This window comes from Enoplosus armatus, chromosome 17, assembly GCF_043641665.1.
Source record: "Enoplosus armatus isolate fEnoArm2 chromosome 17, fEnoArm2.hap1, whole genome shotgun sequence".
Lineage (NCBI taxonomy): Eukaryota > Metazoa > Chordata > Actinopteri > Centrarchiformes > Enoplosidae > Enoplosus > Enoplosus armatus.
In genome coordinates, this window is record NC_092196.1 from 4,815,770 (window position 1) to 4,833,372 (window position 17,603).

The following is a 17,603-nucleotide window of genomic DNA, read 5'->3' on the forward strand; positions in this document are numbered from 1 at the left end:
TTGGGAGTAGCTTGTATATGAGTCTGGGTCTTCAAATGGAAGACTCAAATGGAGTCTCGCTGCAGAATAGTGGATTCGATACTAGCCAAGTTATTTCATGTGATTTACTCGCCCCACTGGCCTCAGAAAACACCAGATGCTCTCAATTCTAGCTAACAAAGGTTATATTTAAAAATAGAGGCATGTGTGTCTCCCATACAGAACATTTGTCCCATTCTTTGGAGGGATTTACAGGGATGTTTAAAAAAAAAGAATCTGCAATAGATGCTAATTTGGATTAGCTCATAATATTTCTGACGGTTCTTGAGGCTGATGCAGCTCAATTAAATTTTTAAGACTAGTTTACATTGAAATATCCTGTTAAGTGCTCCTGTTACTTTGCAAATGCAGACTTCCTGTGTTTTGCATATGTCATGTTACTTTTTAGAGACTTTTACCATTACATGAATATTGTTTTGTGGCGTGAACAGTTGCAAGCTGAACATGACCTAATTGTTATTTCCTGCAGGGCTATTGTATTGTAATGTTTCTTTAGTCCACCTCCTGTATGTACTCTCTGAGCGTTTAAGTACAGGCCCTTTTTTAGGCCTCTTTTCCTGATGTGCTGAGCTGTCTGTCATGCACACCACCCAAACAACTCCCCTCTGTCCCATTGGTGCTCATTTTCTCCATGTTTGGCTCCAACAAAGTGTTCAGACCACAGTAAGGGTAATTAGACAGTTAGTCAGAAACCACCTCTTTCCAGTCACAGGAAGCCGGATATTGATTTCCTGTCTGTGGCCAATGTACTTCCTGTATGCACTGTGGTGATAACATATGCTCGCTTAGAATATGCAGCATGGTTCTGCAGAGTTTGCATAATCAACATTTGCATCTTTTCTGCAGATCGTGAAGACCAGTCCATTCTTTGCACGTGAGTTACAAATGTCCACATGACATGTTGTTTATTATTTTTTAGCAACTCTTGACAGTCACTCTTTGTGTTTTCGTCTCTAAATCCTTTGACTCTGTCTCACAGAGGAGAGTCTGGTGCTGGTAAGACAGAGAACACCAAGAAGGTCATCCAGTATCTGGCTCACGTCGCCTCCTCTCACAAGACCAAGAAAGATCAGGTCAGTCCTGCCTCTCGTCCACACAGTTCATCCTCCAAACCTTCCTCCCATAACTCTTTTACATCCTCTAGTCCATTATATCTTTCAACTTAACTCCCTTCGCTCCCTTGTTATTTGGTTCATTTTCAAGCGAGACACAATCCCTAATTCCTCCAGGAACGGCGTTTTTCCTATCTCTCTTTCCACACTTGATCAACCACGTACATGCTTGTTAACTCATCATCGCATTGTTGTATTCGAACAGCTGATTTTCTGCAGTAGACAAATTTTTCTGTGGTACAGCTGCCACAGAGAAGGACTTCCATCAAAGGAATAAAGGGGTGGCAATCACGATAATAGCCCTGCAGGCACAGAAAAACCATAGTGCAAATTTAAAGGCTTCTAGCACTCTGACATTTTATACAGACCAGAGGCCTTACTTCATCTGTGATGTATTCACTTTTGCTGATTTTACTGCATCTTCTCATCAGAAATAAAACTCAGCCGACCACCTAGCAGTCGAGCATTACGTCAGACTCTGCTGGGAAGCCTGCACTACTGTTATCTGGCCTGCCAGCTTTATGATAGATGCAGTGGGGTTTGATGAAAACCACATCTATCATCCCTTTTTTTGAGGTTGTTGTATTTCTCTCTCCCCATCAACAGAACAGCTCGATCCTGTCACATGTGAGTTAACTCTCTCCCTCCATTCACCTGCTTCTGTCATCCCCTTCCTCCTCCTCCACCCCCCACCCTCACCCGTCATCCTCCCTCCCTTTCCCTCCTTCGCTGGAGCACACTGTTGTGGGAGTCACTTTGTATTAAGGGCAGAGGTGACATGTCTTGCCAGCCAATAGGAAGTAGGGAGGAAGTTTGTTTGCAGATCAGTGGCAGCCGTATGTGTTCCTGTGAAGAATTCAGCCAGACAATAGTAGGATAAGAGGGAGGGGTCTTTGCTGAAAAAACACAGCAATTGTTGGTGTGTTAGATGTATTTATATATTTGTCTGGTTGAATTTTTCATCATTTGTGTTGCTACTCTGTGCGAGTCCAAAGTTTGACTGTGCTTTTCCCTTTTTGCATAAATTGCTTGGTGGGGTGGGGGTTGTGTTAATACTATATAATTGCCAACATCATGTTCAACACGCTCTGGACTGACACACTGATATCTCACATGTACGTGTCGTGTGATGGCCTTTTTTTGTAAGTGATTGGTTATCAATCCAGGGCCTTCAATCAGTGATCTTTTCTAAAGGTAGCTCACAGACTTCTGACAAACATTCATACAGTAGAGTGTCATTGCTTTGAACTCTTATAAGCCTTCTTTAATCTCAACGTGTAATATGGGCTATACGTATGAATCAGTGCAGCGATAGCTTTTGGATTTTTAGCTGATGTCATTCTGTGTTTTTGCTGGATGGATGTAAGTTATCGTCAGCCAGTAGTGTGAGCTTTGGCAAGACCTTGCTAAAAAGCACAAATGCTTTTGCGGAAAAGAAATGGGTGCAAATTGTATGCTTTAACTACTGTGTAAGTGCAGACATTTCACTGAAAGCCAGTATAGCTTGAAGGAAGAAGTTTAAAGTTCTATTGAAGCTGAAAGGACTCCTTGTTTTGTGCTCGGCGTTCACTGGATTATTCTGCTCTGGGTAACAGGTGATGGGTTACTGATCGGGGTCTCTGGGTGTTTGCAGATTTGGGCACTAACATGGCGATATGTGTGGGGGGAAAATGCTTGGGTGCGATGTGTGTGTTTGTGTGTATTGCTGGTGCGTGTATATGGTGTCCCTCCTTTTTATCACTTTTTTTTTGTTTAAATGTTTTGTACGCTCCATGTTTCCCCTCTCCGCAGACGTAAGTACATCATGGGTAAATGAACACGCACCATTATGTCAGTATATTTATTTAAAAAGAAGCGACTAGTCTTTCTTAAAATGAAGTAACATTGTAGTAAGTGAAAAGTAGATTATAATGTGAGGTTCTCAAGTAAGTCTCAATAAGCCATTTTAGTGACGCGGTCTTGTTAGATGCGAATCTATGGCGGAGAACTATCCTGATTTAATGGTGGTATTGGTGGGAAAATGGAAAACGTACTTTATACGTTGCCTTGCTCTTCTTTTCATTTCCACCAGGGGGAGCTAGAGAAGCAGCTGCTGCAGGCTAACCCCATCCTAGAAGCCTTTGGAAATGCCAAGACAGTCAAAAACGACAACTCTTCCCGATTCGTAAGACTTAATGCTACATCTTGTGATTCAGACTTCTTATTAACTGCTGTTTTCCAACTGGACTGTTCGACAGACCTCTCTTAAATATTCATTGTATTTTTTCCTCTTCCAGGGAAAATTCATCAGGATCAACTTCGATGTCAATGGTTACATCGTTGGTGCCAATATTGAAACTTGTATCCTTGATATTGTCATTGCTTGAAGACATCCTTGTCGTTGGCCTCGTGTTTAATGCCTTTTTTAGGGATCACTGCAGGATCTTCTCCAAACTGATTTGGAAATGTAGCCCTGTTGGTATCGGAAAACTTGTCCTTGACATATTTACCACCAGACTTGTTGGAGAAATCCCGTGCCATTCGCCAGGCCAAAGATGAGAGGACCTTCCATATGTTCTACTACCTGCTCACAGGGGCCGGAGATAAACTGCGCAGTAAGCAACATATTACATAACTCTCTGTTTACAGAGTAGTAATGATTATTTGTGTTTTATTCTGAAGGTTTACAGAGGTTTTTAACGTCTTATTTTACCATTATTTTCCTTCAGATGAACTTCTCCTTGAAAATTACAACAACTACCGCTTCCTTTCCAACGGGAACGTTACAATTCCTGGGCAGCAGGACAAGGACCTGTTTACAGAGACCTTGGAGGCCATGAAGATCATGAGTATCCCTGAAGATGAGCAGATAGGTAAGGCAGACAGATAATTACTTTAAAACAACTTTTTTTCTTCCTTTTATGCTTCAATTCAAAACCATGTTTATGCTCTTGTTTGTTCCTTTTGTACAGGTATGTTGAAGGTGGTGGCGTCTGTACTGCAGCTTGGGAATATGAGCTTCAAGAAGGAGCGCCACACAGACCAGGCCTCCATGCCTGACAACACCGGTGAGTCAGACCATAACCTGAAATAGATGGCTATGTCTTGCTGCAAAGCTACCATCCTGTACAGTAGCCACAACCTTTTCTCTTTTGTCCTCCCCTGTCTTCTGCAACAGCTGCCCAGAAGGTGAGCCACCTTATGGGCATGAATGTCACAGACTTCACCAGGGCCATCCTGTCACCGAGGATCAAGGTGGGCAGAGACTACGTCCAGAAGGCCCAGACCCAGGAGCAGGCAGAGTTTGCTGTGGAGGCCTTGGCCAAGGCCACATACGAGAGGATGTTCCGTTGGCTCGTCATGAGGATCAACAAAGCCCTGGACAAGACCAAGAGACAGGGAGCCTCCTTCATCGGCATCCTAGATATCGCTGGCTTTGAGATCTTTGAGGTAGATAAGTGAGGCAAACTGCACATGACTTGACAGTGTAGTATTAAAAATCATACAACCTTGTTTTAGTTTAAAAATCATTGAAAGCATTTTCCTCCTGTGTCCCGCAGCTGAACTCCTTTGAGCAGCTGTGCATCAACTACACCAATGAGAAGCTGCAGCAGCTCTTCAACCACACCATGTTCATCCTGGAGCAGGAGGAGTACCAGAGGGAGGGCATCGAGTGGAGCTTCATCGACTTTGGCCTGGACCTGCAGCCCTGCATCGACCTCATAGAGAAACCTGTGAGTCTGGAAATCTTCCGCTCCTGTCAGGCTTTAATTTCTTTGCTTGGCCAAACATTAAGTGTTTATTGCTATTTTGGAACTTGAACATGTTCGTTCATCCACTGTGTTCAGTACTTCAGGGCCTTTCTATTTCATGCAGTAACATCTGCGCTCTCCCTTCTGTGTGCAGGCCAGTCCCCCTGGTATCCTCGCTCTGCTGGATGAGGAGTGCTGGTTTCCCAAAGCCACCGACAAGAGCTTTGTGGAGAAGGTGCTCCAGGAGCAGGGCACACACACCAAGTTCTTTAAGCCCAAGAAACTGAAGGATGAAGCAGACTTCTGTATCCTCCATTATGCTGGCAAGGTAAACATGCGTAGTTCATCATTAATACATTGCTGAGGCCTAATTTGTCATACATTTTCACCTATTTTAGACACGTACTGTCATGCACTTCTCAAACTTTATTATAAAGTCCCAAAGGTATGTGAGTCTCAGTGCCAAATGTTACTCCTCAGGTGGACTACAAGGCAGATGAGTGGCTGATGAAGAACATGGACCCCTTGAACGACAACGTGGCTACACTGCTCAACCAGTCCACTGACAAGTTTGTGTCTGAGCTCTGGAGGGATGGTGAGTTGAGGACGATGTTCGCTTGCTGTGGTATCCCAGGAATCACTGATTCTCTGGGGGCGGTGCTTGACGTGGGAATATATTTCATGTTGGCTTCCTGTTGCTGTTTTTACATTTCATAGTGCTTTCTTTCTCTTTTATTGTCTGGTGTGTGGACCTTTGTTTTTACCTTCTCAAATCCCACGTGTTTCCATCACTTTCTTCCTCTGTATGGCCCAATTTTGTCTGTCATTTTTTCTTTTACTGGGTCTCAGAGGTACAGAGTTGTCAGAGAGCCTATTTTTATCAGCGTTTTCCTTTTCTACACTCAGACTCAGGTGACGAGGTTTCTTTTTCATGTGTTTAGTCTTTCCCTCTTGCGCCCTGCTGCCTGTTTTAAACATGCTAATCTCCACCATGACCACCCCCTCCTGCCATCTACCCCTTTTCTCCTAAATGTTCAAACTTGTGTTTTGGGTTTAAACGTTAAAGATTTTATGAGTTGTTTCTGTGTCTTTTAACCAGCTGTGTGTGCAGTAACAAAACCTTCTGGTCGTCTTACCACTTGATGCTCTGTCATTGAACTCTCCTTCTCTCCCTCTGTGTAATAGTGTTGTTTGGGGACTCCTGGTGTTGGTCATGGGTACTGCAGCGATGGGTATATACTGCATGGGTTTGGTTTGGTTTTTGTTTTATCACCACAAAAAAACATGCCCACTGCAACCGCCAAAGTTTGCCACCTTCCTGACACACATACATATTTAATTGAACCATCACACATAGTTTCCACTCGGAGAACTACAAACTGGCAGTGTTAACAGTTGACCAGCCCCTTCCTCTCACTGCACTGAAATGTTTTTTTTTTTCTCGTTTTGGTGTGTAATCTCTCCACGCTTCACTGGCTTTTTGTGACTCCACTTTGTCATCCTACTCCTGACTCCTGTTTCCCTCTGCATTCACTCAGTGTTTGTGTGGTGTTTCACTGGTCCTGGTATTGTGAACCACCTCTACTCTCTCCTGGTGTTTGTTTACCAAGAGAAAGTGGAGAGACAATGGACATATTCATTCTTCCTTGTGACATGCATTTGGTTTGAGTTTGCCTGGTTAAATATTCAAATAATTAAATTAAAACCCTCCGGCTTCTTACATGATGTCTCTCTCCTCTCTATTTCTCTATTTTTTCTCTCTATTGTTCCCTCTTTCAGTGGACCGCATTGTGGGCCTGGATAAGGTGTCTGGCATGTCCGAGATGCCCGGTGCCTTTAAGACCCGCAAGGGCATGTTCCGCACAGTGGGCCAGCTGTACAAAGAGCAGTTGTCCAAGCTCATGGCCACTTTGAGGAACACAAACCCCAACTTTGTCCGCTGCATCATCCCCAACCATGAGAAAAAGGTATCAGAGAAATGAGTCTATTAGGACATTTCCATCCTGAGGAACTCAGGAACTAAGCTGCGTTTTGACTGAAGGAACTAGGGACTAATTCCTGTATGATAGTTCCAGGTGTAAAGACAGTGGTAAAATTGCACTTGTCTAATTTGCCTTATTTTTGCACTTCTTTAAACGAGGTGGAAACACAAACAGGAATTTGCAAAAGGGACTCTGGTTCCATCGTTGCTGGACCTCTTTGGTCAAAAAGTGTTATAAACTGCTTTTTGTCACACTGCTGATCAGAAAATGTTCCCTCTCTCAGGCTGGTAAACTGGACCCCCACCTGGTTCTGGACCAGCTGAGGTGCAATGGTGTGCTGGAGGGGATCCGTATCTGCAGACAGGGCTTCCCCAACCGCATCGTCTTCCAGGAGTTCAGACAGAGGTAACAGGATAATAACACTGATCCCATGACGTCTTGTTCTCTATGTGTAAGAAAGAATAAAAATCTTATCATCTGCCCCTCTCCAAGGTATGAAATCCTCACCCCCAACTCCATCCCCAAGGGCTTCATGGATGGAAAGCAGGCCTGTGTGATCATGGTAAGTGGTCTATAAAATTCTAGCTGAGCTCCACAATAACTAGTCCCTGCGCAGTGTGATTTGATCAGTGCGTTTCCTGTCCTGTCAGATCAAAAGTCTGGAGCTGGATCCCAACCTGTACCGGATCGGGCAGAGTAAAGTGTTCTTCAGAGCCGGAGTCCTCGCTCACCTGGAGGAGGAGAGGGACATGAAGATCACAGACATCATCATCAGTTTCCAGGCCTGGTGCAGAGGCTACGTGGCCCGCAAGTAAGACTAGACGATCGCCACTTTCTGACTCTACTGTTCAGCATTTAAGCACACTCAACACACTTTCTCTCAGACCTTTTCTGCGTCTCAGTCTTCATTTTGCTCGGTGTCAGTGTAAGAAATTGGCTGTAGTGAACTCGTAATGTCACAATAATCCAAGGAAATGTTTTATTTATTGATGTATACATTAGCATACGGCTATATGTTTGTTGCATAGGTAATATGAAGTCTGAGTCTGTGTCTAATATTGCTTTGTAGGTCTTTTGCCAAGAGACAGCAGCAGCTGACTGCAATGAAGGTGATCCAGAGGAACTGTGCTGCTTATCTTAAACTCAGGAACTGGCAGTGGTGGAGGCTCTTCACCAAGGTGAACCTCAGTCTTCTACAACATCTTATCCTCACATTTTGGTTACTGTACTTTTTCACAACCTTGCTTTACCCCCTTTTTGCCCATGTTTCCCTTATGTCTTTTGTAACTCTCCTCGTTTCCACCGTTTTGTCCTCAGGTGAAGCCTCTGCTGCAAGTCAGCAGGCAGGAGGAAGAGATGCTGGCTAAGGATGAAGAGCTGGTTAAAGTGAGGGAGAAGCATTTGTATGCTGAGCAGCAGCTCCAGGAGATGGAGGAAAAACAGCAGCAGGTACATTTTTAGAAACCGCAGTCTCAGTGAAGTTCATTTTTCTGTTTCACGTCAGGAACTCTGTATGAAATGTAGAGCTGTGAAATATAGAGTAAACACCCTCCCCTTCCATATCATATTCATAGCTGGATGATGGTGGAGGAACTTGGTTGTTTGGATGTCATATTAGTGCTGTTTATCCTTGATTTAAGTTAACTGTGCAATATATTAAAGTCATCTTTTTGCTCTGCTTGCAGCTGAGTGCTGAGAAGGTGGCCCTGCAGGAGCAGCTTCAGGCAGAAACCGAACTCTGTGCCGAGGCCGAGGAGATGAGAGCCCGTCTGGCTGCCAGGAAGCAGGAGCTGGAGGAGATCCTCCACGACCTGGAGGCCCGTGTGGAGGAGGAGGAGGAGCGTGCCTCTCATCTCATGTCAGAGAAAAAGAAGATGCAGCAAAATATTGCAGTAAGCAAGAAAAGTTCACTCACTCTAAACTCTAAATATGTATGCACTGTAAACACTTTATAGAATACTTTCTGTTTGAGTTGCCTGGCCAACCCTCCCATCATTTATCTGCACGCAGGACTTGGAGCAGCAGCTGGATGAGGAGGAGGCGGCCAGACAGAAGCTCCAGCTGGAGAAGGTCACCTTTGAGGCCAAGATGAAGAAGATAGAAGAGGATGTTATGGTTCTCGATGACCAGAACAACAAACTAAACAAGGTTAGGATGAAAAGCACTGAAACCATAGGGATGGACACTGTGATTGGTCAATTAGAGTAGTGATTATTCATTATTCTTTTTGAGGAAAGCACACTGACAAAGCTGCGATGGAGCTAGTGGCGGCTACTGCGCTCGATTTAACTGCTAATCATTTTTCTGCTAATTTGCTCTGAAAATGACAAACGTAACAAATCTCTGGGGATACTTATTGTTTCCGCTGTTCGTGAATACAGGAGAAGAAGTTGCTGGAGGAGAGGATTTCTGAGTTCACCACCAACCTGGCGGAAGAGGAGGAGAAATCCAAGAGCCTGCAAAAACTCAAGACCAAACATGAGGCCATGATCACAGACCTGGAGGGTAGGAAGAGAACGTGCAGTCACTTACACGATAGCCATTATAGATCCTAATGTTTTTCCCCCCTATAATCTCATTTGGTTTTTGTTTTTTCTGTCAGACCGCCTGCGCAGGGAGGAGAAGCAGCGCCAGGAGCTGGAAAAGAACCGACGCAAGCTGGACGGTGACTTCAATGAGATACACGACCAGATCGCTGAGCTGCAGGCCCAAATTGCTGAGCTCCGTGCCCAGCTAGCCAAGAAGGAGGAAGAGCTCCAGGCAGCTCTGGCCAGGTCAGTATGGGACTCTACAGCTCATCGTTTTGAGTAATTGTTTGTCACTGTTGCGCTGCACTCCGTTCATCAGTCGGTAGTAGTACTGTAGGTTCTTTTAATCAAATGGATGATGGTTTGATACAGATCCCCCACCCCCTGCTCCATTTACTAATTTTTTGGCTGACCTGTTCCTCCCTTAAGGATCGAGGAGGAGGCAGCACAGAAGAACCTGGCCCAGAAAAAGATCCGTGAGATGGAGGCTCAGCTCTCTGAACTGCAGGAGGATTTGGACCTGGAGAGGCAGGCCCGCGCCAAGGCAGAGAAACACCGCAGGGACCTGGGAGAAGAGCTGGAGGCCCTTAAGACTGAGCTAGAGGACACTCTGGACTCCACCGCGGCTCAGCAGGAACTCAGGTAGAGATATTGGTGTAGTGGTGGCTACAACGGTTAAACCTCTGGCCCGTTACGTTACATGGCAGCACATCTGGACACAAGCAGATTAACCTCTGCTCTCCCTGCTCAGGTCCAAGCGTGAGACAGAGGTGACGCATCTTAAAAAGACTCTGGATGAAGAGGCCAAAGTGCATGAACAACAGCTGGTTGAGATGAGACAGAAACACGGCCAGGCCTTCGATGAGCTCAACGAGCAGCTGGAGCAGGCCAAGAGGGTAATTTAGGAAATCTTTTTTGATTTCTTCTTAATGCACATTTGTTTTTGGACTGCAGAAACCGTTAACACTTGTCCTTCCCCGCAGAACAAAGTGTCCATGGAGAAGGCCAAGCAGGCTCTAGAGTCTGAGAGGAACGAGCTAACCATCGAGCTGCAGACGCTGATGCAAGGTAAGGGAGAGTCCGAGCATCGCAGGAAGAAGGCTGAAGGCCTGGTCCAGGAGCTGCAGCTCAAACATTCAGAGAGTGAGCGTCAGAGGATCGAGCTGGGCGAGAAACTGACAAAAGCGCAGGTACAACTCTTTGAAACACTCTGTCATTGATATTCATTGCTAAAGCTGGGTCTTTATTAAATGACTGTTTCCATACAGATTGAACACTTAAGGAGGGGATGAGTTGTTTCTGTTCAGAGGTTCATTTGGTGTCCTTTGTCCACAGGCTGAACTGGATAGTGTAAGCTGCCTGCTCAGTGATGTGGAGGGAAAGTCCATCAAGGCAACTAAAGACTGCTCTGCTGTGGAGTCCCAGCTGCAGGATGTTCAGGTACGCAGATACACATGCTGTTTATAGCCTCCTGTATGCTCAGAGGTAACACTACCCTGGTGTAAAACTAAATAGATCTTTCCCTTCCTTCAGAAGCTTTCAGCACATATAGGGCATGTCCATTTGAACTAGAGATTTTAAAGATTAATTAATAATCAATTTGTCACAGTTGAGACTTTTATCTATCAAATGTTTCCTGTTTGTATCTCTGCGCAGCTTTAACTGGTTTAGTCTTTTAAATGTTTATTTGGCCAGTGAAAAGCTTCTATATGAAATATCTTTTGTTTAAAATCTTTGTGTTATCAAATCATCAAAGGGTCTGCTACATATAATTCAGCTTTACATGTCCATGTTTTACAACAGGAGCTACTCCAGGAAGAGACACGCCAGAAACTGTCACATGGCACACGTCTGCGCCAGATGGAGGAAGAACAGAACAACCTGAGAGAACAGCTGGAGGAAGAAGAAGAAGCCAAGAGAAACGTAGAGAAGCAGCTTCAGATGGTGCAGGCTCAGGTAAGAGAAAACGCTCCAGCACTAAACCACTAATCATTTGAACTATTGCTACCTCCTCTGGGATATTTCCTGAAGCACACATCTGCCTCACAGCATTGAATGTTTGAGTGACACCACCTCTTTCCTTTTATAGCTTATGGAAATGAAGAAGAAGGTCGAGCAGGATGCCGGTTGCCTGGAGACCGCTGAGGAGGGAAAGAAGAGGCTTCAAAGGGACCTGGAGGCATCATGCCAGCGCCTGGAGGAGAAATGTGCTGCCTTTGAGAAGTTGGACAAAACCAAGACGCGTCTCCAGCAGGAGCTGGACGACATGCTGGTAGACCAGGACCACCTCCGACAGATCGTCTCCAACCTGGAGAAGAAGCAGAAGAAGTTTGACCAGGTGAGATGGAGTGTGTGAAATGGATAAACATCAAAGATAGAAGGATACCTAAATTTTTAGAGGCTTTAAATTTCATCCTGACTTCCTCTAGATGCTGGCAGAGGAGAAGAACATATCTGCCCGCTACGCAGAGGAGCGTGACCGAGCTGAAGCTGAGGCCCGTGAGAAGGAGACCCGGGCGCTGGCTTTAACTCGTGAGATGGACACTCTCATGGACATCAAGGAGGAACTGGACCGCAACAACAAACTGCTGCGAGCTGAAATGGAGGACCTGGTATCCTCTAAGGACGACGTTGGCAAGAATGTAAGTCTGGAAAACGTGTGCTCAGAAGTGCCCGTGTGCCTGTGTGGTCTGTTCGTACCGTTGTCCTCACCGCAAAATCCTCCTCCCCGTTCCTACAGGTCCACGAGCTGGAGAAGTCCAAGCGTACTCTGGAGCAGCAGCTGGAGGAGATGAAGACTCAGCTGGAGGAGCTGGAGGACGAGCTGCAGGCCACAGAGGACGCCAAGCTGCGTCTGGAGGTCAACATGCAGGCCATGAAGGCCCAGTATGAGAGAGACCTGGCAGGACGTGACGAGATGGGCGAGGAGAAGAAGAGGTCACTGGTCAAACAGGTACTAATGGGATTTAGACTGAACCAAATCATATAGATTAACTGTTTCCTGCATCCTGTGGGAAATTGGTTCTATAAAAATACCCTCTTAATCCATACTTGTGCAGCCCTGTCAGCTTATTGTCCCAGATCCTAGATCAGTATTCTTGTTCTTGGTGTTTATTATATCACATTTTTTGATAGACTTGCTTCTCAGAAACACAAGTAAAAAGATATTTAATGTGCATGCTGCAGGTGCGGGAGATGGAGATGGAGCTGGAGGATGAGAGGAAGCAGCGTTCTGCAGCCGTGGCCGCGCGCAAGAAGCTGGAGCTTGACCTGAAGGAGCTGGAGGCGGGCATTGACATGGCCAACAAGAACCGCGACGAGGCCCTGAAACAGCTGAAGAAACTCCAAGTGAGTCTGTTGTTGAAATATCTTCAGCACAACAAAAATGCTGCGTGTTTAATACAAACCATGTAGTTTGTTCCCAGTTTGACTGACTCCTCTGACTCCGCAGGCCCAGATGAAGGATCTTATCCGCGAGCTGGAGGATACCCGCATGTCCAGAGAGGAGATCCTCGCTCAGAGCAAGGAGTCGGAGAAGAAGCTGAAGGGCATGGAGGCCGACATGCTCCAGATGCAGGAGGTCGGCATGCACGCCTCCTCAACACTCTCTCCTCTGTTCCCCTGCCTCCGTCTCACGCCTAATGAAACCTAATGTTCTTTTCTCACTGGTCCCTGTGCAGGAGTTGGCAGCTGCGGAGCGAGTAAAGAGACAGGCCCAGCAGGAGAGAGACGAACTACAGGATGAGATTAACAACCAGGCCACCAAGAAGTAAGACGTCTCTCAAGCCGCAGTAAAATGGCAGAACTCTCAGTTGTGTGCATCTCCTGTTATTGACCACTTTTTGTCTGTCTCTCAGTGCTCAGGTTGCAGAGGAGAGGAGGCGGCTGGAGGCTCGTATTGCTCAGCTGGAGGAAGAGCTGGAGGAGGAGCAGTGCAACACTGAGCTGACCAACGACAGGCTGAAGAAAGCAATGCTGCAGGTCAGTGGAGATTACAGAGCAGCTGTTAGCCCGTACAGGTTTTTATGCGGCGTTCAAGTGATTCAACACCTAGTAGTGCAATTCCAGCAGAAACATTGATTCGAAGCGTCCCTGTCCAACTTTTTATTTCCTAGTCCGACCAGATGAACGTGGAGCTGACGGCAGAGCGCAGCAGCTCTCAGCGTGTGGAAGGGGCTCGTGCCCAGCTGGAGCGTCAGAACAAGGAGCTGAAACTGAAGCTGCAGGAGCTGGAGGGAACAGTCAAGTCCAAGTACAAGGCCAATATGGCCGCCCTGGAGGCAAAGATCGCTCAGCTGGAGGAACAGCTGGACATGGAGACCAGGTGAAAGCCTCAGCCATGGAAATGAGAGACAGCTGAATCAAGACTGCACATTTATTCCACATTATATACACACTTCTAATGTAAAGTAATAGAGGTGTTGTTTCCTGAACACTTGGAAAGGTCTCATGGGTATTTGAGCTCTATTAATGTCCAACTATTAGTTATCACTTAAACTCTCGTGGTAGTCATGGTATATATGTACATTTACTCAAGTACTGTACTTAAGTAGCGTAAAAGTACTTCAAATTTGTACTTGAGTATTTCCATTTTTGCCTACTTCATACTTCTTCTTTGCTAATTTTTTTATTGTATTTTTTACACCACACTTAATTTGACAGTTCTAGTTACTAGTTATCAGATTAAGATTTTACATACAAAACATGAGCAATATATGATCCATTGTAATCGATTAAACTACACAACATTATATAAAATAGTTTAAACGAGCTCCACCTGAACCAGCCACAACAGTAAAACGCTACTTCCAGGTTGCAGTATAGCTACTTTTACTTAAGAAGACGATCTGAAGACTTCCTCCACCAGGTTTCACTAGCCGACAGTATGTGACGTTGTGTTTTTAGTCTGACCGATGTTGTGCTCTCGACTCAGGGAGAGGCAGGGTGCCACCAAGCTCGTGAGACGCACAGAGAAGAAACTGAAGGAAGTCATCCTGCAGGTGGAGGATGAGAGACGCAACACCGAGCAGCACAAGGACCAGGTCAGAGGTTTCCCATCACCATTGTCAAGCTGATGAGCAACAGTTACCTCTGTCTCCCTCAATCAATCTAATGTTTACGTAGATCTACATCTGTACTTTCCACATTCCTGCTAACTGATCTATGATATCTGAAATTGTGCCAAAATGAGCGCAGAGTGAGTATTATGGATCAGTGTAATAGTACATCTGGGTGAGCAAATATCAGTACTTTTTTCAAACTTCATCGATCACGTTATAGGTCGACAAGTTGAACTCTCGCATGAAGCAGCTGAAGCGTCAGCTGGAGGAGGCCGAGGAAGAGGCTCAGAGAGCCAACGCCAACCGAAGGAAACTGCAGAGGGAGCTGGAGGACGCCACAGAGTCTGCAGACGCCATGAACCGTGAAGTCACCACCCTCAAGAACAAGCTCAGGTGAGGAAAAGGGACTCTGGAGACCCAGTAGCTTTCATTTGTATCCTGTTTCTACACAGAACACTGTAGCAGACCTATCATTCAGACTAGCATTAATTCAATGAATCCTTTGATATGATCATAATATGCTTCTGTTGGGAATTATTGTGGTCACTGTTTTTATTTTTCCCGTTTCAGGCGTGGCGACCTCCCCTTCACTGTGCGCCGCACTGTTGCCCGCGCCGGCATCGAAAGCGACGAGGACAGCGAGCCCAAGAGCGAGACCTCTGAGCCCAAGCCTGAATGAACAGCCACAGTGCCACTTGACTCCTTTAGAACTGCATCATAAATAGACCGACCCAAATTCACATACGAGCACACATACTGTATCTACTGGCCGCAGGGGAACACAAGCATAAGAATGTTGTCGAAACTAGAGACAGGGATTCGCCTGATTCCTCCCAAGTTTAGTCCTGCGACTGTCTGATCTCTTCAACACTGACAATCTATGCATTCTTAACACACTTTCTCACACTCACACACACACACACACACACACACACACACACACACACACACACACAGACGCACACAGACGCCAGTACACTCGGACAATCACCATGCTGACAAATATACACACACACATGTTTATTTTTGGGCCAAATTTTTGTTTTGCTTCATTTTTCGTTCTCTGGGAAAAATAAGAAAATAAAATGATATTTTTATAAGGAAACATTCCAATTATAATAGTCCTAATTTAGGATCTATTTTTCTAATTGAAGTAAAGAGAAAACAAAGAAAGAAGTATACATAAATGAAGACGGATTACTGGAAGGGGACCAAAGTAATATCTCAATCTATAGAATTGTATTTTATGCAGAAGTTTTTATAATGGTTAAGAATGGAAGTGCTTCATGTTTATTATGCTCGCGCTCTCGCCTCAGTTTATAATGAAGGTTTATATGCTGAAATGTATTCTATCAATTTAGCTGCAGTTAGTACTCGTGACTCCGCTTTCTGGCTTAATGATTTGATGCCCACACATTTCATGTGGAAACGTAAAATTGGAGGTAACACAATTGGAGACTCATTGACGCATACTGAAGGCTTTTGATTGTGACTGTGCTGAAATTTCTTAATTTTGCACTGAGATGAAAAAACAAAACAAAAAAAAAAAAAACACTTTAGCCTAGACATTATAAACCACTGCATTTGTGTGATTTTCAACACTGACAGAGAAGCTTGAAAGTTTTGGAAAGACCGTGCACATGCTCATTTAGTGAATGCACAGACTGCCAACAACACACTAAGGCCTTAAATGCATCTGACTCCTACTGGGCAGGGTGGTTGGTTTTCTGGACTTGCATTGATTTTTACATTTATCACTATCAGTGTTTTTGTTAATGTTCAAGGTAAAGTTGACATGGGGTGGTGGGGTAGTTTATTACTCACAGCACACACTGTATTCTCAGAGCACAGCTTGCTGAGGTTGTTACAAAGCAGAGGCAGATTCACTGTAACCTATGCACACCAGACTCTGACCTGATTGGGCTCCATGTAGACAGGGGGAGTTGATATGTGGCCGGGTATTGAGTAGATGCATCAGATGACCCGTTCTGTAGAGATGCAAGCGCTTTGTTTCAGGACGGTGTGACCCCCCCTCACAGGCTGTGCTCAGGGGCGGCTTTTGGCTCACACTGCTGGGAAGTGAGAGGAAGGTGGTGTTGTTACTTATGAATAACAGCTCCTGATTAAAAGGATCACTCTTTCGCACTTAAAAAAAACAACAACAACAACAACAACAACGAAGGAATCCAAAAAAGAAAAATAATGCTCCAACAATTCTGTAGTGTTTGTCTGTCTGCACCTCTGGAATGGAAATCATGTTGTGAAATGTTGGTATTATTGCAATTAAAGAGGCTTTCTAAACTGCTACATGTTGTCCTCCTGTGTCTTTTATAAGAATATCATACAGGTGGTTATTTTTAAGCTCAATAATTAGAGAGAACGGGGTCGAAGTCCAGACAGCGACTCCTCTGAGGCCAAGTTGTTGTTTATGAAATGATGTATTGTCACCAGCAGAGGGCAGTCAGGGTCTTCCATGAGGGACAGGCGGAGCACAAGCGAGTCAGAACCGGTTCTGGAGTAAAACAAAGTAAACAAGGATGGAAGATTAGGGTGAGAACTCTTTCATAGTTTCTGGTCTTCTTACATATTTTATTATAAGACAGCCTTCAGTTGAACTCTATTCATGACCCGATTAACACGATGACTTCAAAATAATACTGCGTTGTTAAGAAGTGGGGTTTTTTTTTTTTAAATCTTACTAGAACATTTGTGACTAAAATATGGGTCTTTAAAGTTATTTAAGGTAATTGAGTCATTTTAATTAGTACTTATTATTGAGTGATTTTACTCAGTTACCTTACTTAAATACAATTTTGGGGCACTTACTGGGATACTATTTCTATTTTCTGCTACTTTATAATTCTACTCCCCTTAAACTCAAGGGAGAATATTGTACTTTTTACACCTCTAGTTGCTAGTTCAGTATTAAAAATAATATCCTGTCCTTGTCCTTTCTTTCAGAGAACTTTTTTCTAAATTCCAATGAAAAATCTTCCATTCTATTTTATCCGTTTATCTTCTCTTTGTGGGTGCTGTTTTGTGTTCCACTAAATAGTCTGTCTAAAGGTGCAGACAAGTTCCTGGATCAATACGCGTTTATTATTTCACCTCAAGCGGCGCTCGTTTAACAGTCACCAATAGTCCGCTGCTT

General features: G+C 44.7%; 1 protein-coding gene across 2 annotated transcripts in view; it reads left to right on the plus strand.

Moving 5' to 3' along the window:
• The window catches only part of LOC139299712 (myosin-9-like), a 30,499-nt gene extending 13,740 nt beyond the window's left edge, over positions 1-16,759 (plus strand). Inside the window, exons 4-41 of one of the 2 annotated variants that reach the window (XM_070922568.1) lie at positions 886-913; positions 1,019-1,112; positions 1,758-1,778; positions 3,223-3,315; positions 3,428-3,491; positions 3,647-3,745; positions 3,860-4,003; positions 4,103-4,198; positions 4,309-4,580; positions 4,691-4,864; positions 5,037-5,210; positions 5,363-5,477; positions 6,662-6,849; positions 7,148-7,269; positions 7,357-7,426; positions 7,515-7,675; positions 7,934-8,042; positions 8,182-8,313; positions 8,550-8,756; positions 8,875-9,012; positions 9,246-9,369; positions 9,467-9,638; positions 9,822-10,034; positions 10,144-10,288; positions 10,376-10,582; positions 10,728-10,832; positions 11,196-11,348; positions 11,482-11,730; positions 11,822-12,034; positions 12,133-12,345; positions 12,579-12,740; positions 12,844-12,972; positions 13,073-13,161; positions 13,250-13,373; positions 13,508-13,716; positions 14,326-14,434; positions 14,673-14,845; positions 15,023-16,759. In XM_070922568.1, the coding sequence (XP_070778669.1) occupies positions 886-913; positions 1,019-1,112; positions 1,758-1,778; positions 3,223-3,315; positions 3,428-3,491; positions 3,647-3,745; positions 3,860-4,003; positions 4,103-4,198; positions 4,309-4,580; positions 4,691-4,864; positions 5,037-5,210; positions 5,363-5,477; positions 6,662-6,849; positions 7,148-7,269; positions 7,357-7,426; positions 7,515-7,675; positions 7,934-8,042; positions 8,182-8,313; positions 8,550-8,756; positions 8,875-9,012; positions 9,246-9,369; positions 9,467-9,638; positions 9,822-10,034; positions 10,144-10,288; positions 10,376-10,582; positions 10,728-10,832; positions 11,196-11,348; positions 11,482-11,730; positions 11,822-12,034; positions 12,133-12,345; positions 12,579-12,740; positions 12,844-12,972; positions 13,073-13,161; positions 13,250-13,373; positions 13,508-13,716; positions 14,326-14,434; positions 14,673-14,845; positions 15,023-15,131 (5,399 nt within the window). In that variant the 3' untranslated portion in view covers positions 15,132-16,759. The remainder of the gene's footprint in view (positions 1-885; positions 914-1,018; positions 1,113-1,757; positions 1,779-3,222; positions 3,316-3,427; positions 3,492-3,646; positions 3,746-3,859; positions 4,004-4,102; positions 4,199-4,308; positions 4,581-4,690; positions 4,865-5,036; positions 5,211-5,362; positions 5,478-6,661; positions 6,850-7,147; positions 7,270-7,356; positions 7,427-7,514; positions 7,676-7,933; positions 8,043-8,181; positions 8,314-8,549; positions 8,757-8,874; positions 9,013-9,245; positions 9,370-9,466; positions 9,639-9,821; positions 10,035-10,143; positions 10,289-10,375; positions 10,583-10,727; positions 10,833-11,195; positions 11,349-11,481; positions 11,731-11,821; positions 12,035-12,132; positions 12,346-12,578; positions 12,741-12,843; positions 12,973-13,072; positions 13,162-13,249; positions 13,374-13,507; positions 13,717-14,325; positions 14,435-14,672; positions 14,846-15,022) is intronic. The other variant, XM_070922569.1, reaches the window with a different exon arrangement.
• The last annotated feature ends 844 nt before the right edge of the window (positions 16,760-17,603 follow it).